This window comes from Bolinopsis microptera, chromosome 5 (assembly GCF_026151205.1).
Source record: "Bolinopsis microptera isolate Bmic1 chromosome 5, MBARI_Bmic_1.0, whole genome shotgun sequence".
NCBI lineage: Eukaryota > Metazoa > Ctenophora > Tentaculata > Lobata > Bolinopsidae > Bolinopsis > Bolinopsis microptera.
Genome location: NC_087076.1, coordinates 4899846 through 4926754, shown reverse-complemented (window position 1 = coordinate 4926754; position 26909 = coordinate 4899846). Strand labels below are relative to the sequence as shown.

Sequence of the window (26909 nt, the reverse complement as noted above, 5' to 3'; positions counted from 1 at the left end):
GGGAACATGGCTTGCTATTTAATCATGTCTCAAGTTGATGTGATGATGAACGTTGACCCAGGTGGCAGTCTGGCTTTGATTGTTATTGGAATAGCTAGAGCAGTGCAGGGATTGTGTGCCGGCTTGTTAACAGTTATCGTACAGGTAATTCTTGAACAATTTTCCTTATTTTACAGATTCCGTTGAGAGATTTTATTTTATTTTTTTGGTAACCATTTTTATTTATTTATTATGAATATACCTATCACTATCAGTTTGAATTACCGTTTTCAAATGCAAAATGATACCGAGAATGAAATCGATCGCTCGCTTTTCCCATTCTTTCACGGCCTGCAAATTGTAATGAGTTTAGGTTTGTTACATTAATCACACTGTGTAGAAATCTCATTTAGTTGCTTTCCTAGCGTACTCTGAGATAAGAGCGGAAGTTCATGTGTCCAATAAGCTGACAAGTTTATCGCATCGTTAGTGCCGAGTACTGTCTTCGGGTGGTGCTCCTGAATGAATCATCCATGCATCAATTGCATTGACGATGAATAAGAAAAGCGAGCGACCGATTTCATTCTTTATAACATTTTGCATTTGAGAACGGTTATTAAAATTGATATTATATTTATTTGTTTGAAAAAAGATGACAATTGGTTCACTCAACCCAATTTTGGGTTTAGACAAAAAATATCATCTCTTCTTGGCTAATTTCAGGGCTCTTTACGAAGTCAAAATGGAAAATTGAGAACTTCTATTGCATATTGATATAATTATAAAGGAATTAATTTCAACGATTTCGAAATTTTAGTTGAACGTTAGTTGAATATGCAGCGGTCGATATCCGTTCAAATGAGGTCCGATAAGGTATGTCCTCTGCTTACAATAGTCAATTTATACTTATAGCCAATACTGCTCGTTAGGCATTAGGGTTCCCGTACTGTAGTGCGACACGTACCCTAGTGCGACACCTTCAAGATCGACACTGCCGCACTAAAGTACGCTACCTGGATCGTAGTGCGACACGTACTGTAGTGCGACAGAGAATTTTCAAGGCCGACACTGTCGCACTACAGTACGCTACCTGGACTGTAATTGTATAACTATACGCGTGTCGCGTACTGCGTGACGCGCTTGTTTCGCACAAGTAAAATATACATATATAATAGTAATACTTCCCGTGCCGCCTTCGGCGGTCGCGCGCTACTGGTACTGCCAGCGAAAGGGCTCTGGTTAGACTTAGAGCAAGACGTGAACCGACCCGACGAATCACTTAATGGTCCATTATAAGAAGGATAAGATGTAACCTGAACTTGGAAATAAAACAGAATATTTTGTCGCACTAGAGTACGCTACCTGGATCGTAGTGCGACACGTACTGAGGGTGTGCGATAGAGGGTGTTTTTGTCGGACTTCGCACTAGAGTACGTGTCGCACTAAAGTGTAAAGTACGTGTCGCACTACAGTACGATTACCGCAGTACGATTGCCGCTCGTTCACTCATCGGAATGTGTGAACCGTGAGGTTGTACAATCAAATTACTTAAACCAGTCTTGAAACTGTGTTTCACTGTTTGAAATATATCTATTGCCAAAATTTTCGAATATGTCTCGCCTACGGCGAACTGTACGCGATTGCTATCCTTCTGCTAATGAATATTTGATGCAGCTTTCGGTTGACGATTATTCTGCCATAATCTGAACTTTTTACAGGCATGGTTGACACTGCATGTTTCGCCCCGACTCCTATTTGCACAAATTTGTATGTTGCCTTCACATACAACTTTTTTAAAAGAATGTCATGTGTTTGAAAGGCATGTCATGTTGAAATTCAAATCCATGATTACATTTACAGGGGGAAATAGTGGATCTTTACCTAGCAGACAAGAAGTTCCTGATGGTAGTGATCAGCAGTGCGATGCACTTCTTTGGATTGATTACCTTCGTGGTTGGGACAGAGCTTTACATCCAAGGAAAGTGGCTCTTAACAGGACTCCTCATACCCGCATTCGATATAGTCCCTCTGTTCTTCCTGCCCTTTATTAGTAAGGTGCAGAAGAGAACAAGTGCAAGTGACGACTATGGAGTGCAAGTGACAGCTTCCAACTTTCCTGCCGATAAGAACTCGAATTCGGTTAATGAATCATCAGTTGTTGACACAAAAAAGAAAGAAGCAACTCCGTTGCAGAATATCGCGTTCTTCATCCCAGACCTAACAGTTTTCATAGCAAACGTAACGTTCATTCTCTTGATTTTCTCTCTTCCAGTCAGACTAAAAGAGTACACTGGCAAGTCTCTGAGGACAGCAGTACTTTTCAGTACTCTTATTCCTATATTCGCCCTTTTTTCCAGCCTCGTTGTTAGTTTTATCACAGGTCGTAATCTTCCCGCTTTGCTAGTCATGCTAGTAGGTACCGTGGTTTTTTACACCGGGGCTATAATAACGTTTGGATCCACCACAGAGTTCTTGGCATTCCCAGGTTTATATGAGCTAGGATCTGTGTTAGTTGGACTTGGGGACGCCCCCGTTATAAACCTGGCTGTGATGAGCAAGTTTGAGCTGTATAAGAATTGGGGTCTTGACACAAAAGGGCTGGGAGAAAGGAGCAGCAAGGTTCTTAATATCAGTTTATGTTTCTCGCAAGTTGTTGGAACTGTGATGTCGGGTCTGACCATCAGTAGGAGTAGCGAGGTGCCCACGCTGGTGGGGGCGGGAACTGCTGGAATGTTTAATGTTATAGTTCTGCTAGTCTGTCTTCTTGTCAAATAATGTGGTTTTCCTGATCCAGTTATCACAAACTCCAGGGAAAACAGAACTCCAGAGCTTATAATACTAAAAGTAAAACGGGAAAACAGGACAGCTATAGTGAAATGCTTCCTCATTAAACTATCATCCGCAACTATCATCCGCATCGAGGATCCTGTCCGTGATAGTGATCGATGCCTATTTCAGTATTTAGTATCATGATGTGATGATGAGAGCAACCAAAGCTCAGACATATATATGTATTATAAAGGCTAAGTCCCCGACCCTCGAGGGTGAGGTGGAGACTTCGAAATCGGGATAGAAAACTTATAAATCTCGGAAATATTTTTACAGTATTGTTTCAATTTAAATTTTTAAATGGCATAAAATGGAGACTTTTTCTATGGAGAAAATGGAAAAACTCTCGAGTAATTCTCCATTTTATGCCATTGGCCCCTCCCCCCCTGTATGAGCATGAAAGCGCATGTGTATCTAAAAGTTTCTGACCTTTTATATACCGGACATTTTTGTCTCCAGAAAAACTATACAGAGCAAAAGTAAACGAATTGATACATTTTTAGAATTTTATTTCAAACTTTTCTAATCATCTACATTCTACATTCTACACGTACCGTAATATCCAGTATTACAAACAAAACAAAAATATTAACAACATAAAATTCGTAACTATTACCAAATAACCTTATCAGAAAGGCCAACACCTCACGCTGCACTAAAATTAGTCAATAAAGTTTAGACAACTTAATGTTCTGACTTACTCAGTTACAAGTTGCAAGTGAGTAACAGAATTAGTTACCATGATTATTAGGTAAACCATATTACCAATAACGGGAGAACTATAATTGACGAACAATATAATCGTACGTTTGAATTGTATGCCACCAAAATGGTAAATGTAAAGCTAAAAAACTAACTAGCACTAGCTCCCTGACACTATGTTTATTGAGGAGTTTTAAATCATATGCTAGATTAAAAGTATTGTGTGCAGAGGCTTACATACACAATTCACATTAATTTAGCATGACAAAACTTAAAAGGAAATGCAGAAAAAGTTCTTCCTCATTGATCATATGACAATCCTCTCGACTAAAATAAAAGCAACTTAAACAATTCAATTTCTATTCGACAGCCTCAAGAACTGGACTGTTAGACAAGAGTTTCTCTTTGAGAAGCTCAGTATACGCCGCTTTATGACTGTTGAACTCCATAATGGTAGCAGGTTTTCTGTCCTGGTAAAATTTAACGAAGTCGGAGAGGATGGAGCAATAAGCTTCGTGGAGATCCTTTATGGTTAGACACCTGGAACCACCGTGACAACACTTGTAGTAGAAATGATTCCTGAGAATTGGGATTGTTATTGTATTTACTTTTCCATAAAAATTGATCTGTTAAATGTTTATTAGTAAATCAAAATATTCAACAAGAATTGCGCCCGTTGTTTCGTTTTGGCGGACGCTAGATTTCCATTTCACATTTACTATAAATTTAAGTATAAGCTCCAATCAGCTCACTTCATGATAATAATATTGATAAATTATGCATTAAGTACAGGAAACACTTGAAATTTAGTTCAATTGCCAAAGAACTTAACTTGTAAAGCAAATAACTTAAATTGTAAGCAAAGGTAAACTATACTCGTGTACACATCAATACACTACGCGTGCCACGTACAAATTGGGCTTATAACCTAATATTATACATTACATCGTATACATTAAAACACTGTTGCGCCGCGCATTCATAGATCACAGGCTATCTATACATCACATCTCCGCAAGCAATCCTCTCGCACGCGCGCGGCTTTTCCGTTGACATGGTTACTAACGGAAGTAAGGAAGGACTGACGACATATTCAGACCCACCTACGGCAATCTCCAAAATCCACGTTTTTCTGCAAAAACCTCCATTCGTAACCTTTCACAAAAATGCTAAATAAAGCTGTAAAGCTTTATTTCAAGACAATTTTGAATTCTGCTAAACAGTATCGTACAATTTAAAAGTCTAACATTAAACGCGTAGAACAAGGCATTAAACATGTCACCTAAGAAGACCAGATTCAAGCATCTGCATCAGGACTGCAGTCAGATTTATTGAGGTGATAGCGAGAGAGAATCCGTAGTTAGGGTGGTTTGAAGCTAAGAGCAGCTGCGCGCCAGTTTTCTTGTATTTCGCCAGATAGTGCAAATTTTGCAGGCCTAGAATCCCCATTCCTGAGATGGATTACGTGAGGGTAAAATACAGCTAAGAGTCTTTAAAAAAGTGTTATCTGTGCCTAGTGTTACCTTTGCAATTCGCTATATCTTAACTTTTTAAGAAAGAAAAAACATTAAAAACATGTAAATTTGGTATGAACTAAAACGCAGCTAGTATTCTAGATACAGACCTCTGAAGTCAGTGGCAGGATCCATTCCCTGGAACCCTATATCCCCCCAATCGTCCGAGATTCTGTCTTCCAACTCTCTGTCGGGCTTTAAACTGTTCCATAAGCTGAGCAACATCATCTCGTGCTCTTCATTATCTGTATCGTACGCTGTCCTGTGGAGAGCAACTTGTGAAGGACAAACATGTTTATTTCTTTAGAGAAAGATACCAATAAAATATCAGGTTGTTCAGGATAGGAACATTTAAACATTTCATAATTTGTTTAGAAAGGACATCTGAGGTAAATAAAATTTATAATGCTAGAAAAATGTGGATAAAAAGTAATAACTTATTACACTGAACCCTCAACCGTGATACATTACATATTAATTATGGCAAGGATTTGTATCCCTCATAATTATAATACACATGCTCAGCGAGCTTTTCTCTGCAGTCTCTCTCACAGTAATTTACTAATATAAGATAAGATAGTTTTATAAAGGGACAGGTGCGTAAAATAAAGTTAGTACAGCTCAACTACTCATTTGCTCAACTTATCTTTAAATATAGCCGCACTAACTGATCAACCTCACCAGATGCCTCTGGACCCTGTCTATAATTCTCATTTTCGCACTCTCACCTCTTTCTTTCCACTAATATTAATTAACACGAGTCACACCTGCCTTCTTAGTTAGAACGATTGGTAAAGCTGATAATTTCGATTAGCGGTATGTCTTACAAAATGATCTGCCAGCGCTCGCCAGCTGCCGTCTCAGTTCAGAGTAAGACCATTTCATGAATTATTAGCAGTGTGTTTGTTATCGCTCACCAAACTTTGCATCTTGAAGATTGAAACTACCATACCAGGCACCCTGATTACTGTTTAGACAAGTCACACAATATTTAATTCAGTTTAATAATAGTTTCGAGCTTATAACAACAAAATGAAGAAGGTGTCTCCTGCAATGTTGACAGTTGTTCTGATGATGATTGCAGTCTCCAGGTAGTTCACTTTTAGAATTATTTTACAGATTCAAATTTAGTGACTCTGATTTTGATCTTGATTTAGATAGTCAGATTTTTTATTTTGAATAATTTTTATATTTTGAATTGTTTTCACAGGGCATCAATTGATCCTGAAACTACATCGAAAGTTCTGGAAGCTTATCTGTGCACCGGTGATCCTAATTGGCCTCTTACCCTCTCCGAAACGGACGGAAGGACGGACGGACACATCTTCAGGGTGTCAGTGATCATATCACACTTTCTGATATGTAATCAGATCAGGGACTTTCCAGACAACCAAGAATACAGAAATGGTATGTTGAATGCGATTATGAGTGCAACCCCACAATTGCTATCAGCCATGGATACAAAAACTGAGAGATGTTTGGAAAGCAAGGCAGGATGTCAGATCTATGAACACTTTTGTGGAACAAACAATGTATGGAATCTAAAGAATACCTTGCTGTTTATTCAATTCAGTCTAGAAAATACGCAAGATGAATTTCTGGCTCGGGTATCGAATGCTGCGACTTACATGCTCGGCAAAAATAATTTGGAAACTTTGTTATCCAGAATGAGCACTTTTTGTCCAGAAAAATCTAAATATTGCGGCCCTCCAGCCAGAGGGAGAAGAGAGACCTTTGTAGAGAATAACGTTCAGAAATATCTAGATTCAAAGGACGAGCATCTGAGACAGAAACGTTTTTTTGATCACTCACAAATCATAAAATTGTTCAACAAGGTGATCTGCAGTGAGAATATGGTGGTCTCTCTAGCCGGATACTGGGATACACACTATGTTAAAGTCAGCTACAGTAGAGTTTGGATAATGGGGGTCGTGTCAGATTTTTGGTGCTGTCTTGTCCACAATTTAAGTGAATTTTAGTGGATGGACCGGAATTTCTGCTTAGTCCTATTCCTGTGTAAATCGGTGTATTCTCGGTGTTTTAACTTTTACGCCAACAAAATAAAACCTAGAGTATTCTTATCAACCAAGATGCTAAAAATATGACTGAAACCAAAACCGCAAAACGCTAAGATAATAAATTGTGTTTAAACCATTATAACAACATTATACATTATAAATTATACATTATACATTATACATGCATATGAACTAGCCATCAATTGAATGGGGCTGGGTAATATTTTACGGGCCAAAAAAACGGTCCCGAACGACCTTCGATGGTATTAACTAGTTTTTGGTTATCGGTATTTTAAGTCAATATAATGAATAAAAGTTGTAACATGTTCTGTTACCTTTTCAAAGTCGTAGCCTCTTTGGTTAGTTTGTTTATCTCGCACATCGGATGGAAAGTTGTGTCTATTCTTGCAATAAACTCCGGGTCTTTTGAAGGAACAATCTCCTTTGCGTTAATTATAGCAGCCGATAATTCAGAAACATTTGTATAGTTTCTGAAATTCTGAAAGTTGTTGCATTACATGGATTAGTATGTTTCAAGTGAAAGTTTAGTGTACAACAATTTCGAAACTTCGAAAAAAGTCTTAATAGGCGACCCTTAATCCTTATTCCAAGGACAATCCTTCAACATTTCGCGACAATTCATAGCAGTGAATGGTGATAAAACTTTATTTATTGTTATTAGAAATGAAATGTTTAATTCTCCGGGGATTGTGTAGGTTTCAATACCCGAGTAGATGGCATGCAAACCCCGTAATTTAATATACCAGTACGTATATATATACGCGACGCATGCGCGCGCGAAATAAACATACGTGATGCGCTGATTTCTCTACAAATCTTACTTTCGCGCAATACTGCTAGCCGGGCCAGAAGACGTTTCCCTGAATTTTGTAGTTTAGCCAGGGACCACCTCATCAAGTTGCTAATATTCATATTTCATATTAAATATATATCTGTATATTGTGAAATGTGACCACCTCATAATTATAAATTGTCAAAACTTTTTCTTTAGACTAAAGTGTACAGCTCTTCAGGCGATAGCGAAACATATAGAAAAATATAGCTTTTATAAAATCTCTCTTTCTCCCCTAACTTATGAAATACATTTTAGTCGAGCGGATGCATCCCAGAAATCAGGGGAAGCAGCCGAAGGCTTCAAGTCCAATAATACCTTCTTTCAGACTTCGTTTTTAGACTTAACTGTAGTATAGAGGATAATGATCGTTTTTAAAAGCTTCGGTAAGCTAAAATTTCACGCAAAATTGTCTACGCGCCAATAATTATGTCATCCTGCTGTACGCAAGGATTGGCACCATCATGAGCAGACTGAATGTCTGAATTTGATTTTTTTAAGTGGGAGAAAATAAAATTACCTGTAATTCTTGATGATTAGAATTAACTAGGCATTCTTCAATTCGTCGCATTTTATCTAGACCTTTGTAAGACGATGAAATTCGTTGTATTTTGTGTGTTCCAGATATCCTCCAACTTAGCCAATCCAGGAACTTACCTGCAGGTACGAAATTTAGAAAATAGATTTCCTAGAAATCAATTTTCCAGAATTTTCATTCTGAGAACAACTTAGATCACATGAGCTAATCCAGATACAGATTAACTCAGAAGATGTGTACAAATTAAAACAGATGAAATCAATCACATGCTTCTCATGGTCAACTAATGCCGAACACTTATATCAAAATATTTGACGCTTGTGAAAACAAAATGGGTTAACTCAACATTTTTCAGTGAAATATTTCAAGAACAGTACCAGCAACATTACAGGTATGAGATTTAGTTTTCTGATGAACGAGGATCAGTTATTTATTTGGTATTTTGTCACATCAGGGGTGTAGGAATGATTTTCTTAATAAACTCTGTAAATGTAATCTTAACAGGAGCTGATTGAGACAATTGATCACTACAATTTGCTGCTAAGGAACGAGATAGAGAATAAGTTGCGGCGTGATTCTGTAAAGAATCCCTGCACAGTTTTAACAATCCTACTCCTTATTCACTTAACCCGGTTTGGTTTGTTGAGTGATACTTCGACTTTGTCAAACATGTCCGGCATTATGACCAGGTGGCCAACAAATGGATTCATAATTCAGGGAAAACAATAACCACGCAGGTTTGCGGGCTTGTTGGTGCACGTATAATGTATATTCAGCTCATCTGTGGATTGGATTTGTTACGATCATTTTACAATTTTCTCCGTCAAATATTTCTGCAATTGAATATTAATAATTTGAGTATTATGAAATGGGATGGAAATTTAACCAGGTCTAGCTAGTCCACACTCTAGCTCCATAATAGGAAGAATCTGTTTCCATTCTAGATAAGAAGCTCCAATACAGTCTATGTTTTGCAGTGGCGTAACCAACCGCTGTCAAATAGCGACCATATTGTTCAATTTTAACCTGGGTTACATGAACGGGTTATAAAAGTTTAGTTTTTTAAACCATTCTTTAAACACTCACTCAAGCTTACTTTAATAGTCTGGGGCATCTAAATTACTACAATATAGGTTACTAGAACACGAAGTTATCACGTGTTGCTAAGACACGCGGTTACCATGTTTATTAGGACACGAGGTTGTCATGTAGTACCCGGTACCGGTGGAGATAATATTCTGAAATAATGGCATATTTTTCAAAATAGTTTGTATAAGATAATACAAAATAGCGAATTTCTCGAGAATTAAACCAAACTGTTTATCCCTGTTTATGCTCCTTATAATCCTTTGCTGCTTATTCAAAATAATTTATTTTTATTTTTTCGTTTTCTCAACAATTGGTAGACGTGTTCAATCCTATAAGATAATAGAAACCCTTAGCATTTCATTCCACGGCTTGCATTTCCCGTTTTACATTTCCTGTTTCCTGTGAAATAACCAGTACCGTGTAACTGTGCAGTGTCACGCCACTGACTTCACTGCAAGTGCGTGGCTGATAATTATCAGTAAACTGTATCTGAAAACAAGCCGTATCTTCCAGGAAAGGAGGAAAACGATAGCTTATTAGCTGTGATAATACGATTCCTAATTCTATTACAGTGTTTATCACCTCAGTGAAATTGTATCTCCTTTCGTTACAGCACCGTTTCCTAGAAGCTGATATCGATTTTTGTTTTGTTTTTCGACTTCACTGCGTTTTTTATTTCTTAACATTCTCCTCCTTCTCTGGACTTCAAATGGCCATCCTTCAATGGCCAGGGCCTTCTAGAGCCTAGTACCTACCTCGGTACCTTGTGTACCTACCCCGGTACCTTGTGTACCTAGGTTTACATTTTTAATCCTAGCGTGCTACTGTCCGTGACCAGGCGATATATACGTATCGTGTAGGGTTACAATAAATTGCAAGGTCTAGATTCGATTGAAGGATTACAGGAGACAAAACCCGGATATCTTAATTATTAATCAATTCTTTTAAATACCTCTGTCAATAAAAATAAAAAACATTTTATCGTTCTCGTCTTCACTTCTGTATTCAATCCTTTACTCTCGTTCTATGAAGTAGGAGAAGACACTTCAACCCGGAAATATGGTTCGGTTTATGACTGTAGTTTTCATCTTAGCGACTGTTTATCGCAGCTATTCGAAAAGGTTCCTGCACTCCTCTTTTTTATGCGAAATGAATTTTAACTAGCAAATTTAATTTTAAACTGGCCTCCCCGAAAATATTAAAATTTCATGTTCACAACTACTTCATGCATTCTTATACTCTTTTGCATGCTACTCTTTGTTAAATTATGGTAAAATATTAACTCCAAACAGATCAACAGATGCTCTCAACACGACTAATTCCAGGATACCTCTAATAATACTGGGAGTTGATGGGTACGCATACCAGGCATACGAGAAGTTCAAGAACAAAACTGATGAAAATTTCTTAGCGTTTCCCATCAAGCCAGTCTTTCCCTCTGCAACCTTCCCTAACTTTCTCTCTATCGCAACGGTATAATTACATGACCTTTAAAAACTTTCGAGATCATCCCTTGGGCAAAACATCAAATACATAAAATAATCAACTGATAATTGAATTGCTCAAACTACGTTTGACACATAACAAACTGCATAGTTTCAATTATTTTGATACTTAATGTGTGTTTACCCTCATATCAGGGATTGTATCCGACACAACACGGCATTATAAACAACAAATTCCTTAACAAAGACAAAAACGCAACATTTCTCTTTAACAACTTACAACACGATCAGTTTGATTGGTTCAGGGGAGAACCGGTGAGTTTCATTGTGCTTCTTTTAAATGTACAATATCCGCGCTGATATCGACTATTTATTTAATTTTATCAGTAAAAATCAAACTGTAATATTAATAACAGTTAAAAGTCTAAAAATTAAACTTCTTCCGGATGTAGCGCTAAATGAGGTGATTGATAAATCATACCCCTCTTCACATCAATAAGATTACAGCACAATATCAACCTGTTAACTTCTTATACTACCATATATGGGCATCACATGATTACAGCATTTAAATACAGATTTGGATAACGGCTAAGAAGTCAGGACTGCGAGTCTATACGGATATGTGGATTGGAGCATCTGCTTCGTATAGCGGTATAAAACCGGACTTTTACTCTTTGTTTAACCCTACCAAAACATTCCAACAGAAAACTAAAGACCTTATTTCAAATATAGACGATGAAAAAACAAGGTAATAGCATGACGTGATCTGATCAATACAGAGATTTGCAATAAAAAGTTCCTTAAACTACAAAGTGAATTAACATAATTAGATTTAATTCAAATGTTTAATTTTATTAGGTGTGACCTATATATGGTGTACTCTAACGAACCAGACAGGTCGTTACATGTTACAAGGTTGAGTGACAGAGCCGAGGTAGAGAGAATTCACAATATGGTGGAGGAACAGATATCACAACTCTTATCTTCTTTGGGTTAGAATATCATTAATACTTCTTGATACTGTTGTTATCTGTTAATTCCTTAATTGTATGGTATTTTGTTGGCACAAACCTTGCAGGCTGCAGCTTCACCTTAAATGCCAAATATTTGTGCGACAAAATAGCCAATACATACCAAGATATTGTTAACAACCTGGCAAAAGTTCCAAATCACAAATAAGATGAATTTAAGAGTTACCTAAACTAAATTATATATAATCCAATATGGTTTATTCGCAAATAATTACAATAACAACATCAGGAGACAGAGATTACAATATAATTGTAGTATCAGATCACGGGATGGCTAGTTTTGAGGAGAGATTCTCGCTGAGTAAGGAGCTGGAGGATCGTGCTCAACTCTTCATTGGAGGTAGGCTTCGTGTCTAACATTGTACTTTTAAGCATACAAATGAACCTAATTTACAAAATTATGAACTTTTAGACAATCTTAAAACGTAGCTTCAAGTTATTGAAAATGCTTGATTTAAACGGAAACCCAAAATAATAATACGGACAAAGAGCTCAGTTGAATTTTCAAATGTGTAGCTTTATGGGGTGAGACTGGTAAACTGTTACCAGGTCCGTTTGGAATGTGGTACATAAGGGAGGGAGACGAGATTGAGAATGTTGTTGAGGATCTAAATGAATATCTTGTTGATAACGGAATGGAGGGTGTTGTAGCTACCGACACCGCCTCCCTCCCGAGCAGGTACATTACATGTCATCAACACAATCTCATACTTTCATAAGGATGGCATGGATATAACCAATATTATTTCTAGGAGGAGCTTGCAAAATGCTAGCCTTGTCTTATGCTGATCATATTTCGGTCATTTCGTATGCCACTTCTTGTTTCATAGAAGCCAATTTAATTCCAACAAACAATCCCTCTACAGGTTCAACTTGTGCGGGCTCGAAAAAGAGGGGTTGCCGGAGATTGTTCTGATGGTGGATAATGAGGCCATGGTACAGAACCAGTACCCATCTCATTTTAAAAGTGGACATGGGTGCGGTATAATATCATGTAATCTACGTGTTTGAAAAATAACAGTTCAAGAATCAAAATTTGTCATTTTAAAGACGCAAAATTATGCTTAATTAAAGTATTAGAATTACACTAGAACGATAATGGTTTGACCTGTAAACAGGTACGATAACGAGCTGCCTGAAATGCAAGGTCACGTGAGAGTACACGGTCCGGGGTTTAACGAGAAGGCTAAAACTGGTCACATGACCGACCACGTGGTTATGAACACAGAACTTTACAACCTCTTCTGCTCCCTACTTCGTGAGTTGCTTTCTAATTTTAGCTGATCATCTCTTTGTGATTCATCTAAAATAAATTTCCTTACATAATATGCCATATATCATGTATGATGGGAAACTGGAAAGCGTCAAATATTTTGTAATATTAGTTGGCGAGAAAAAAACCCCACAATTGCCTCTCCAATAGACTAAAAACTAGTAGCTTAGTAGGGTACTCAGTATTCTGACATACTAAAATCTTATTTCTTATTTCATTCTCACCGATCAATAATCCCGGTCAGGAATACACCCAGCAGACAATACAGGCAACCTGAAAACCTTTGACTTCCTGTTAGTGGAACCTCCAAACTGGGAGCTCTCCTACACCCAGCTCTCTGAACCTTGCAGTAAAGGTAGACACAACTCGGGAAATATTGCGACTATCTGTGTTACTGTTCTTTTATTACACATATTTCTTAGTCAACTATCAGTTTAAGTAATGTGTGTGTAGTTGCATGAAGTTGTAGTTGTTGATTTAGTTTGAGTTTATTTATGGTAGATAAAGATGACAATCAGTTGAAAAGAGAGAAGGTATAAAATGGAAGACTTACTGTTATTTTGAGTAAAAAAATGGATCAGTGAAGCTGCTAACACAAGAAATGGAACCTCCAGTTCTCTAAGATCCTTATACCGGGACTAAGAAGATAGTTTAACATCTTGGAACACTCTTTTTTGATCTGAGATCTTGAAAAAGATCATTGCAATCGTAACTAGTTCAATCCCTTAGAAGGGCAACAAGATGATTTACGGAAGGACGACTCACAATCTATATGTGACGGTGAGAGAAATGAAAGCTAACAAACATCTCTGTGAACTGTGCGCTTGTAACTACGAACTGACAGAGTAGACAGCAAATATTTTATCATTTGAGATGAGAGATAAACAAACAACATATAATATAGTATTTATTTACAGTAGTGAATAATATGTGCATGCATAATAATTCAAGGTAACAAGGTCCGAAGTGCTTCCAACGTGACGTATAAGTTGAAATTATCTCCTTGCCGTGACCTTGTATGTTCTTTTGACTGTTTTCTTTTTTATTTATTAAAAATTGTATTTTCGATGCTTGATTCTTACAAAACTTAATTAACTTTGTCTATCTATTCTTTGAATCAATCATAGACCAAGTGAAATCATTAATTTATTTTGAAAATTTGATTTTTTTATGTAACTTATGACAGTTTTTTCCTGAGAGCAATCATAAAAAGTGGAAAAAAGATTATTATTGTTATCATTTCAAAATGTATACCAATAAAATTCAAATTGAGCGGGAGATGATCCCAGAAAATAAGAAATGAGATTAAAATTCCAACATACCTGCTGACTCCCCTGAAACAGGAGCCAATGTTTCTCTCAACATGTCCAGCAAGGACACAATCAGTCTTATCAGCCATCCAAACATGCCTGCTGGAGAATTATTAGTTATATAAAGTTATAGATAAATTGGTAGTTATAAAGTTATGAATAGATAATTAGTTATAAGTAGTTATAAATAAATAAGTAGTTATCTCTACTATAATTCAAAGAATTATTTCTGATGTTGTATGTACGACCGCCCACGTGCAAATTCGGCAAAAAGCAAAAGGTTGAAAAGTAACCATGGTAACGGTTTCGTTACACGCACGTGCACGTGCAATGATTGTTTTAACGTCATTTTTATCGGTTTTGTGGTAATTACGTTGTGTTCAGTACGAGCTACATTTTAATCGGCTGTATCTTCGGTTGTGTAGGATATTTTGACGCGATTTAAACTCATTATGATTAACAAAAAATACTATTAGTTTCCTCCCTGTGACCACGGGTTTTCTAGTCTCTACTATAATTCAAAGAATTATTTCTATATGTACTGTACGACCGCCCACGTGCAAATCAAACGAAAAATAGGAATTTAGGTAACAACCAAAACGTTCCATAGCAACGGTGTTTTAATGCACACATGCACGTACAAAGATTGTTTTAACGTCGGTTTTGTGGTAATTACGTTGTGTCTAAAGTGTTTTATATTTAAATCGGCTGTATCTTCGGTTGGGATGGATATCAGTAAACGACCGGGGGTAGGATTTGGCCGGGGCCGGGAATGTCCAAATTTTGCCGGGGCCGGGAATTGGCCGTTCTGGAATTTGGCCGGGGCCGGGGCCATTAAATTCACGGCCAAGTTACAACTTTTCAGGACTTAGGATCTGAACTTATTTTTACATGACAATATAATGTTGAAAATCCATTTTTTGAAAATCCATTTTAAGATTTATATGAAAGTTTTAGGCCGATTTCGATCAAAAATTCCCGGCCAAATTCCCGGCAAAAAAATTGAAAATCGGCCGGGGCCGGGAAGAAATAGCTCCCCCGGTGCCGAGATTTCACGGCGCCGGGAATCCCGGTCGATTACTGATGACCACGGGTTTTCTAGTCTCTACTATAATTCAAAGAATTATTTCTGTATGCTGTACGACCGCCCACGTGCAAATAAGATGAGAAATAGGTAGTTGCAAAGTAAGCATGGTAACGAGGGTTATTACACGCACGTGTACGTGCAATGATTGTTTTAACGTAATTTTGATCCGTTTTGTTGATATTACACTGTGTTTAGTACGAAAAATATTTTAATTGGCTGTATCTTCGGTAGTGTAGGATAATTTTTGACGAGATTTAAACTTACTAACAACAAATACTATTAGCGTCCTCCCTGTGACCACGGGTTTTCTAGTAAAGTTATAAATAAATTAGTAGTTAAATAGATAAATTGGTAGTTATTAAGTTATGAATAAATAATTAGTTATAAGTTATAAATAAATTAGTGGTTATAACTATTATAAGTAGTTTCAAGTTATTGGCTGTTGTCAAACAAATGTGCGGCTTAAACATAATGACAGACAAATGTGGAAACTGTGCAGTAAATTATGCGATTCCGCAACAGCCGCAACCAAATGGTGATTCTGTGTGTAATAGCACTATTACCACATAGCTGGGTAAGAGGTGTCGGAAATAAATGTAATCGTCCCGTGCACGTGACAGCCGTGATCCCCTACATTATGTGCCATCAAGTAGAATAAAAACTTGGTTTTACTATTTACTCTTTATCCGTCATGTTATACTTATGATGAGCAGAATTTGTCTACTTTGTCGAAAAAATTAATTGTATGATGCAAAGTTCCAATCGACAATGGCCTTGTAAGTCTGAAGATAACAGACTGAAGCAGTACATTCAAATGCTTCAGTTTTATTAATATTATTTATGGGGCGATAACCTGCAAAAAACCGTTTTTTAGAAAAATAAAACAGCTTTTTTCAAATCAACTAAATCAAAGCATTAATCATTAATCATAACAAGAAATTCTGAAACAACATACTTAACTGCATACACATGAATTTGTGATCAAGACCCGATAAAAGGAGTTGCTACTAGTAAACCCTAGAGGCTAGAAGATAAAATCACATTCATTATATTTGATGTAATTTCACCACGCACTAATAGTACTATAACTACTACTACTAATTTACAACTATATTAATTTGATATAAAAGTAATAAAAAGTACAAAATGTAGTAACATTCTCAAAACGATAGCATTCGGAAATCTCCACAGCCATATAAACATAGAACTGTACTAAAAAGTAAAAATTGAGTAGCCCAAACCGATGTACAAAAAATATAAGGGTCACTATTTGTTCCCAGAAAGTCCCATATAAAATAATTCAATATAAAACTTTACTTAAAAGACACCAGGTATCATCTTATAGGGCACTTGTTTACAGTAGGTGTCCCAGAAGGAGGTGTACTTGGCACCGCACTTCTCGTCATCACGGAACGTACGATGAGTCAGGAGAATGAACAGGAAGATAACGTAGGAGTATGGCATGATGTTCTCAAATCCAGCTGGAACAGTCCAGAAGAAGGCCAGAAGCAGTTCGGGAACGTAGTGGAAGTGTCGGGCAACACCCCACCATCCAGATGCCAGCAGGATACTCTCCCGCTTCTCCCCAGATTCCAGCACATACTTCGCTCGGATAACCTTGGCTGGCTTGCCCCAGATCAGGGACTTCCCATCAGAATCTCTGATATCTTGCTTTTGTTTGTCAGCCAGGAAGTTGATAGCTATTGACACCACACCCAGGAACAGGATAATTGCAGAAAGGGTACCCCCTAGATGAACTGGCTTGTTGACAAGGTAAAGGCTGACTGATGTGTAGAAGCCAGTGATGTAGACCAAGCAGCCCCAGCAGATGTAGTACCCGGCTCTATCTACCATGATGTCAATGGTCCTCATGTAACCAGCCTCCCACCAGAAGAACTTAGTGAAATACACCATCTGCAGGACACACGACACCCACATACTGTCCACAAAACCATGTAACTCATAGCTTTTCAGTGCAAAGATAAGACACAGTAACGGCCAGATCGTCATGCCAAATCTACAGTTAGTAAAGACCTTCACATCAAGTCCAAACACTCGTGGATAAAGTTCCGTGCCCCAGTAAAAATCAAAGAGTAGGTTACCCGAACTGCCATGGTCACTGGAAGAGGGGAAGAAGTATCCCTTAAACTGGAGGACAGCGCAGAAGACCAAACTAAAGAGGGTCAGGGTGACCAGGACCTCATCAAATCTATCATACACAATTGTGGGGGTCAAACCAATCCCCTTCAAGTAGACAGTCAGACCGATAAACGAGATTATGGTCACGAGAAAGCACAGAAAGCCATTGTCCTTATACACTGGAACATTACCCTTGGGAGTGACAGGGCCTTCTGATCGGGGGCCAGGCAATGTTGCTTGGAGAAAGAGAGCAAAGAGCATGTACCCAAATATAGCGTATAGAACGACAGGTGTACCTAGAGTTACGTTACTCCAGATATCTGCAACCCCAGTCACCACTCCCTTCTCAAGGATCCTCCGGGCCAGTTCAGTGAAACTTCCATCACAGTGCGCGGCTGCATACCACATGAACATGACCATGTTAGGAGAGTAGATCATCAGCATCACCGGACCCACCGTCCGGTTTATAGCGGAGAGGATTCCACTCATACCTATCCTGGGTGAGATATAATTAGTAAGATACATTCACAAATATGTTGTGACCTCAACAAGCTCCGTGCATAAATTATTTTGGTAATAAGGATTCCACAGACACTACAATATTGTGTACAATATCCCACAATATGTAATACATTTTCATACAACATTATGGTAATACGCAGTGACAACTTGAACCCAAGAAATGTGCAGTATGTCAAACTTCCTACTTTGCAAGTCATCTGACTTGCCCCCTTTTTTTGCGTAGATAAGATAAGAAGTCGTGCGGAGTACCCGTTAAAATAAGTAACTGGTAGTGGTGACTTGAAAGGCATATCGAGTTTCTGATTTATTAATTCAATAGATGGTTTACGTTGCACATAATGATATCGAATCCGTTATTTCATATATTGAGCAGGTATGACTCATGCTGCAGCTGTGCGATAAAAAAGATAAAGATTTACCTTGCTTAAGTCATTCCCCGAAAGCTGCAGCTTTTGACTTATCACTCATCACACAACATAGCATAAACGTAAACCAGTTATCCGCTAGAATCTCGCTGACGTCCAGCTGTTCCTTTCTAGCTTTTCATTTGACATGTTTCTTATTTTATTATATGACCGTTCATGGCTCTGTGTATTTAAGTTCATCCTGCTTAATAGTTTCTTCTTGGGTTGATCGTTATAATTAGTCTAAATTATATGTAGTAGGAGTGAAAACATTGACATCTGTTTATTAAGAATAACAATATGCTTAAATCATCGCCCAAAAGCAGCAGCTTTTGACTTATCACTCATCACTCGACATAACTTAACATTGAGGCATTATTATTATTCCCTAACTTAGTATGCTAAGTAAACCCGTCATTCTATCCGCTAAAATCTCACTAACGTTTCACTGTTCTTGTTTACCTTAAATAAAGTTGTCATTTGGTTTGTCTCTTATTTTTGCTTCTTTAATCGTACGACAGTTCATGGCTATGTTTAATTTATTTTGGTATGGTTGATAATTTAATTGGTATGGTTAAAAGTTTAATAACATGGAGATAGTTTAATTTTGATTAATATATTTTGCCAACATTCTAAGCAGTATGACTGAGAACATCGACAGTTACTTACTAAGAATCACAATTTCTCGGACAATCGAAATCAATTTAAATAACAACTTGATTGAAACATTTTTCCTAATTTTTTAATCGATTACTAATTTAGCCAAAATACTGATTATAAGTTTACTTTATACGTATGTCAACTAAAATCTGAAGGTGAATGCAAATCGCATGATTATTTTCAGTAGTCCCAGAATAATAAATTTGTAATCCTTCAGAATGGACAACTTCCTCAAGGTAATAAATGAGCTACAGGACGTTTTTAGCACTGTTGGATCTTCTCCTGATTCAATAAAGCTACCCCAAATAGTGGTGGTTGGCTCCCAAAGTGCTGGAAAGAGCTCTGTCCTTGAGGGTATCGTTAGAAAGAACTTTCTGCCAAGAGGAGGTGGCATTGTGACAAGAAGACCTCTTATCATACAGATCACACAGGAAAATATTTCTAACCAATCCTGGGCATGCTTCCTGCACAATCCTGATAAAAAGTATACCGACTTTGATGAAGTAAGAGATGAAATAGTTGCTGAGACTGATAGGCTTTGTGGCAACAGCAAAAATATCCTGCCTGACCCCATAACACTGAAGATCTACTCATCGGATTTGCCAACCCTGACTCTCGTTGACCTTCCAGGGGTAGTCAAAGTTCCAGTTGATGGTCAGCCTGAAAATATTGAAGAACAAACAATCAACCTGGTAAAAAGTTTTGTGCAAAATCCTAACAGCATTATCTTAGCAGTTTCACCTGGTAATGTCGATCTTGCCAATTCTGAAGCACTTAAGATAGCAAGACAAGTTGATCCAGAAAGTCGAAGAACAGTAGCAGTCATCACAAAGGCTGATTTAATGGAAAGGACAACAGAAAATAGGCTGGTGCTGGAGGGAAAGTCTATTCCTGTAAAGCTTGGGATAATAGGAGTCATAAACCGGAGTCAGGCAAAAATAGATCAGGAACAACCAATAGATAAATGCCTAGAAGAGGAGGAGCTCTTCTTTAAGTCCCACTACCAATACATTTCAGGAGAAATGGGCACACCATACCTTACTAAAAGGCTGTGCAAAATACTGCTAGAAAATGTCAAAGAATGTCTTCCTGAACTAATAATCCGAATAACAGAGCAGAAGGTTCTCCAACAGAACATTTTAGACTCCCTGGGAACAAAGGTTGATGATCCCTTTGAGATGTTAATCCAACTATTATATAAGTTTTGTCAAACCTTTGACAGCAACATAGATGGAAAAGAATCTATCAAATTGCCTAATGGTAAAGAAATTTCTGGTGGAAGACATTTGTTTCAACAGTTTGAAAGAACGATTGGGACCGATTTAGAACACCTCATTCTCCCTGAGGATATCGAGCAGCAAATTGAGCAAGAAATCATGAGTTCATCAGGAGCAAAACCCGCGCTATTCACCCCAAATATTGCTTTTGAGAATCTGGCATCAAATCAGGTTCAAATTTATGTGAAACCTGTCAAGAAATCCATCAAGAAATGCTGTGAGACTATTACAGAAATCACAATGCAGCTCAGCAAACAGGTTTTCAAGCGCTTTCCCAACTTAAAAAGGGAGGCTCATCACATTTGCCTTTCTCTAATTATGTCAAAGACTCAGGCAGTGGAACAATTCCTTGATAACTACTTGAAGTGTGAGATATGCTACATCAACACAAACCACAAGCTCTTTGCAAAAGATAGACAAAGGATTGAGGTTGAGAGTTTAGATGCAGACGGCGAAAATCTCCCATTTGAAAAACAAAATGTGAAAAGGATAAGAGCACTGTTGGAACTTTATTCAAACATCATCAAAAATCAGCTGATGGACGTTGTCCCAAAGACGGTTATGAGCTTTATGGTTTATGGTTTCAAAGAGGACCTCCACAAAGAACTGATTAAAAGATTGGCCAACCAACAGAAAGTAGGAGACTTAATGAAAGAGGATGTCTTTATCGAAGAAAAGAGAGAAAAAGCTGCTAAGATGCTACAGGCTTTAGAGCAGGCTGATGCAGTGACATGCCTCCTTGATTAAATAAGACGACATTTGCATTTAATCTTGGAGAAATGATAAATTAACTGTGTATGAGACATATCACTGTAACATATGTGGCCATCTTTAAAGACTACCCCTGCCATGCCAATGCTATATATGGACCCCGTTCTAAAAAGTAAACAGCAGACGAAACATTTTGGACAAAACTTAAATTCATTCTAGAATTATTGTTGAGAAAAGACAATTTTTTACTTCAAATTAGAATTTGTGTAAGAGTAATTATTTTCTGTAAATTTGTACTAATTTGTTCTTCTTAAAATCTGTGCATACAGTATAAAACTATAGATAAAAAAATTAAAAATATACAAATTCTGGTTACACAATACACATTGTATTAGATGTTTAAAAAGAAATTCTAAGATGAAAAATTCATTCCTTTAAACGATGCAAAACAGTATAATTTATGCCCACTACAATGTGCAGTTTGACCTTTTATACCCAATTAAATAGACATCCGTTACAAATTATATTCGGATGGTAAATGAATTGTTTTTCAACCCAACGTATGGGTACTGACTTTGCCCCCCTAGTAGAGGCTCTTACGGGCAAAAAGATGTGTTTTCTGCTACGAGTTTAGAGACCTAACCGCTAATTGGACACAATAGTATGATGTCTAAGGATCGATAATATGTTAAGAAGTATAAATTTGGCCTTATTAGTTACGTGCTATACCAATGCGCGTTTTAAACTTTGACAGTCTATTACTCTAAGGCAAATAGAGTAATTATATTCATATTTTGTCAGCAATAAGATGACATTATTTTCTATTTGGTGTGAAAATATGAGCCAGAACGGACATAATCGCGCTGAGTTATAGCTGTTTGAAATTTATGATGAACGCGCGGGTGCCAATTGATAACAACTAAATGCTTTTGTGCGTAGTGCGCGTCGAAAATTTGGCAAAAACGCTTGCGGAGTGACAATATTCAAACTTCGATAAAGTATATGAAGTGGGTACTTCTCGGAAAGGAAAAATTTAGGCAAACACGATGTGACTATTTTTGGGTTGATTTAATACAACTGCAAAAAATTATTCAAACTTCAAGCAAAAAAGTCAAAATTTTTACCACTTTTTTGGGGTTTTGCCTGCACTAAAATAGAGGGATTTTTAAAATTTTTTATCCATCTTGTGCGGCTGTTTTTTAGCTACCTTCATGCAAATTTTGCCGAAATGCCAACAAAATTAACTTGTTCAAATTATCAAAAAAACATGCTTTTTTGGCCTATTTTTGGCAATTTTAACGATGCTAACTCAGTCCAATCATTTTGAAACTACTTTTAATCGATTCTACGGTCAAAAATACGTCTAGTAAGGTGTATCTGGGGTCCCTAGCGTATCGAGCAGACAATGCCCGTAAGAGCCTCTACTACCCCCCCCTCCATGTATAAGGAATACAAGTTTTTTTAAAGAACGAATAACGTTCCATATTGCATCTGTCAAATTTAAATTCGATATAAAACTTCATATTAGTGCTGCATGCTGAAAAATGTCCTGGGAATCAATCCACTCACTCGATGTGATAATAAATTTAAGTGTTCGGCTGGTTTTAGGCTTGTGTGTGTGTGTGCCCCAGAGGTGGTAAATTGGGTGCTAGTAAAGCTCTTACAACTGGCTCCTTTTGCCAACTGCGAATTTGGTTTAAGTACTGACCAATGTCTGGAACCGGAATGGGTATGATTGCAATTTCTCGCATAACAAGGTCAGCATGCTAAATTATCTAACAAAATTTCGTTCTCCTTAACGATATTCAAACTAGTTTAAGCGCAGAACTACGAGTCTTTCGGCGTAGTGCCGCGCATGTCATATAATAAGTTGCAACCAGCATGAGCAGCAAAAAAATTAAAAATCAATTTTTCTTTTGGAGGACTTCGCCGCTTCGACGCGCCGCGCGATCTAGCATTCTTGCTTTGCATCGAACCGACCGTCCATCGTTGCTTTGCTTCGCAAAGCAACGATCTCGATGGGTTGAGATCGTCAATCAATTTTTCTTATACATATTTCCAATGAACATATTTTCGGTTAAATATATATATTGCTGGAACACCACCAAAAAGCAGATGAAACTTGAAATATATGGGATTAGAGGAGTGCCACTTAAGTTACTGGAAAGTTACTTGTCGGACAGAGAGCAGTGTGTGTCCGTCCTGGGCGAAGTATCAAACAGACTTCCTGTTCTCTATGGCGTTCCACAGGGGAGCTGCCTTGGGCCTCTCCTGTTTTTAATATACATAAATGACTTAACAAACTCTCAACTCGATAACACTAGCTATGTCTTATTTGCTGATGATACAAACATATTTGTAGTTGCCAAAACTAGAGCAGAGGCCTTATAGTCAGGCTTCCAGGAATTTAACACCTAGTCAAAATTTGTTGATAACCGGTAAAAAAGATTCTTGTGGAAAAAATATTCACATTAATTTAAAATTAAATCAAAATTGGTCGCTCTCAGGGCTAACGCGATGTTACATCATTTTATCGACTCGAAGTTCGAATCGAGCGCATTCCTAGATTCCATGACTATTTCTTACCTATAAGATTGCTTGACTATTTTTTGCGCATTCAGACACCAAAAAACGCGCAGAAAACGCGAGCTATCCATTCCTCCTTCCTCAACATCCCGGAATATGAAAAAATAGTCATGTAAAATAGTCATTTGAAATAGTCATGCAAAATTTCAGCTCTGATACGCTAAAATATCAAGTTAATCTTAAACAATCGACAATTTAATATGAATCCTCCCAATCCTCCCAGCCATATTAACTGGTGAACGGTGTAAATATAGAGCGGTATTTTAAAATGTAGCATTCAAAATTTTATGGATTCAAGTTGGCTCCTTAGTCTAGATTCATTTAGAAAATTCTCGAAGTTCGAGTAATACAGTATTCTCAGGGTTTGGCGCTTAAGGAAGCTTCACATCCGAGACCGATTTCCACGAATCAATTTAATATTGTAGCTACAAGTCAACAACAGTGCAAGTGGGAAGGAAGTGAATCTAGCCATTGCTACTATATCAGGGGAACTCGTGTGTTCTAGGCTTAAGCAAGCTTCACATCCTAGATCATCTAGAGTACAGTGCAGACAACCCCCTCCATTATACATCCCTATCCCGCTTTAAGTCCGAAGTTTATCATTGTTTATTGTCCAATATTGTATCTAACCTGGCAGGAGCAAGCTTCAGATCCAAAGTCAGGCCATAAATATCGACACAAGGTCGAAGCCACTTTCAGAGTAGCGAATCGTTCATCAGGCTGATGAGAGACAGATCATAGAACTCGATCTACCGAGTTAGTATGAAGAATAATACGGAGACGTCTGTGGGCTAGGGTCTATACTTCTTTTAAAAAATATTTCCTTGCGTTTCAAATAAATTAAAGAATTCTCAGAAATTTTTTATTTAATTTCAAAATTTGCAATTGCATATTCATCCGGTAATTATTCTAATGGATACGCTAAGCATTTCAAACTAATCTTGACCTGGGAGAAGAGCTGACCAGTGACAAGTCGGCCGCAAAGCGGCCGAAAAATATATAGCCTTTTTTTCTTCCCAAAATGGATTCCTAGTCATATTTAAAATTTATTCCACTGGGGGCCTACAATAATGCTAATAGGGTCCTACGATCAGTCCACGAGTACACATTGGCTAATAAATTACATGTTAATGCCAAGAAAAGTTGCTATATAGAATTCAATACAGCTAAAAGAAAACTTGATGATCAATCTTTATTAATTGAAAATAGACTTTACCTCAATGGCCTATCTCTCTCAAAGGTGCAGGAAACGAAATTCCTGGGAGTAATTGTCGACGAAGGCCTAACTTTCAATCCCTATAGAGACAAACTAGTTAGAAAACTCTCATCCTGTTCTGGGAGGCTATACATGATTAAGGATAAAATTCCATCATCTATCCATAAGGACCTGTACCACACACTGTTTGAAAGTCACCTATCTTATGGCATTACCGTTTGGGGAGGTGCAAGTAATAATAAACTTCAACCACTATTTGTAGCCCAGAAAAAGTGTGTTCGTATCATGTTTGGTGACAAAAAAAGCATACCTTGATAAATTTATGACATGTGCTAGGACTAGACCTATCAGTGAACAGAAACTTACTAGCAAATTCTTTGAGAGAGAGCACACCAAGCCAATTTTTGCCCGTCAATCACTCATGACATTGCATAATTTATACGCGTATCACTGCTGCAATGAACTTTTTAAAGTCTTTAAGTATCGAACACCAATTGCACTATTTGAACTTTTCTGTTTGTCTAAAAGACCCGGCAAAGAAACTCTTCTTATAACAACCATGCCCTCAAACAGTTTCGTTTACAAATCTAGTTGCCTTTGGAATTCATTCCGTCAGATGTTGGCACTGAACGACCTTGAAATCACTCATGGTGTATTTAAATCAAAGGTAAAAAAAGTCATTCTCTCGTCTCAGGGTAAAGGTGACAAGAATACCTGGGCCCCTTTGGCAAACTTTCTGAACTCAGGCAGCTTGAACAACTAAATTTGAAAAAGTAAAACTTCTTGTCTGAATGAACCATTAGAACCTCAAGAAGCTGATCCGCATGTCTCCGCTACTAAAATGTTTAATGAGCCCAATCACTCATCACTTAACAGTTTAATCTTCAAAGTGAGTTGTACAATCTAGGTTGTTTTAAGTAGCTGTTGATAGACATACTGTTGTATCAACTGCAAAAAGTCTGGCTCACCTGATGATTTATGTAAACATGCTGCATTTTCTACTGAGTGTCCTTCTTACCGGGTTCAGCAAGAGAAACTTAAAGCCTCCCTATCTTATTATTCAAAAAACTAGTTTCCTCCAAACCAAAGAAATTGCATCAACTTCGATATATGATCTGGAATGCTAGAAGTCTTAATAATAAGTGTGACGACATTATGTGCTTACTTCAAGATCATGATGTAGACGTTGCTATTGTAACTGAAACATGGTTATCTGACCAAGCCAATACTACAACAGCAGTTATAAAATCATATGGCTACAGTATTGTTCATGATTTCAGAGCAAACAACAGAGGTGGTGGCACTGCTCTGATTTACAACATGGCATTACATTTCTCTGTTGTTAATTTGAAAGTTCCGAACCTGACAACCTTTGAATTCATCGCTGGATCTATAAAGTGCACTCCTGACATGAAGATCCTTGTCCTATGCATCTATCGAACTGGCCCTGTCTCAAAGAAGTTCTTTGAGGAACTTGATGACTTATTGGGTTCTGCAAGTCTGAAAAGTGACTATATAATAATTGGAGGAGATTTCAATATTCACACAGAGTCAATTACTGTAAACTCAACTGAACTGCTGCAGACCACCTCATCTTATGGTTTCAAGCAACTTATTGAAAATCCGACCCACATGAGTGGAGGAACTATTGACCTGCTCTTTGACCAGAGTAACTTGATTGAAACGTCTACAATTGAAATCCTGAAAAACTGTACCCTGAGTG

General features: G+C 37.5%; 3 protein-coding genes across 3 annotated transcripts in view; 2 read left to right on the top strand and 1 right to left on the bottom strand.

The window, feature by feature from the left end:
* Positions 1-3300: 3300 nt before the first annotated feature.
* Positions 3301-26909, bottom strand: part of LOC134815155 (ELMO domain-containing protein 2-like) — a 36443-nt gene continuing 12834 nt past the window's right edge. Inside the window, exons 2-7 of the mRNA XM_063823659.1 lie at positions 14597-14686; positions 8416-8552; positions 7378-7541; positions 5135-5286; positions 4793-4961; positions 3301-4089 (exon numbers count right to left, since the gene is read on the bottom strand). Of these exons, the coding sequence (XP_063679729.1) occupies positions 3870-4089; positions 4793-4961; positions 5135-5286; positions 7378-7541; positions 8416-8552; positions 14597-14681 (927 nt within the window). The 5' untranslated portion in view covers positions 14682-14686 and the 3' untranslated portion in view covers positions 3301-3869. The remainder of the gene's footprint in view (positions 4090-4792; positions 4962-5134; positions 5287-7377; positions 7542-8415; positions 8553-14596; positions 14687-26909) is intronic.
* Positions 10499-14490, top strand: LOC134815642 (ectonucleotide pyrophosphatase/phosphodiesterase family member 3-like). Its single transcript, XM_063824195.1, has 11 exons — positions 10499-10643; positions 10848-10995; positions 11163-11282; positions 11546-11718; positions 11829-11962; positions 12231-12341; positions 12551-12680; positions 12868-12978; positions 13120-13259; positions 13519-13629; positions 14004-14490. The coding sequence occupies exons 1-11, from the start codon at positions 10582-10584 to the stop codon at positions 14072-14074; spliced, it is 1311 nt and encodes a 436-aa protein (XP_063680265.1). The 5' UTR covers positions 10499-10581; the 3' UTR covers positions 14075-14490.
* On the top strand, positions 19615-21665 carry LOC134815268 (dynamin-A-like). The gene has a single exon (XM_063823781.1). The coding sequence runs from the start codon at positions 19615-19617 to the stop codon at positions 21418-21420; it is 1806 nt and encodes a 601-aa protein (XP_063679851.1). The 3' UTR covers positions 21421-21665.

Excerpts from the sequence above, each read along its gene's own strand:
- LOC134815642 (XM_063824195.1), top strand. The coding sequence starts at position 10,582 with ATGGTTCGGTTTATGACTGTAGTTTTCATCTTAGCGACTGTTTATCGC. Across the intron at positions 10,996-11,162 it reads ACTTTCTCTCTATCGCAACG|GGATTGTATCCGACACAACA; the intron begins GTATAATTACAT and ends CCCTCATATCAG. Across the intron at positions 12,979-13,119 it reads CATTTTAAAAGTGGACATGG|GTACGATAACGAGCTGCCTG; the intron begins GTGCGGTATAAT and ends ACCTGTAAACAG.
- LOC134815268 (XM_063823781.1), top strand. The coding sequence starts at position 19,615 with ATGGACAACTTCCTCAAGGTAATAAATGAGCTACAGGACGTTTTTAGC.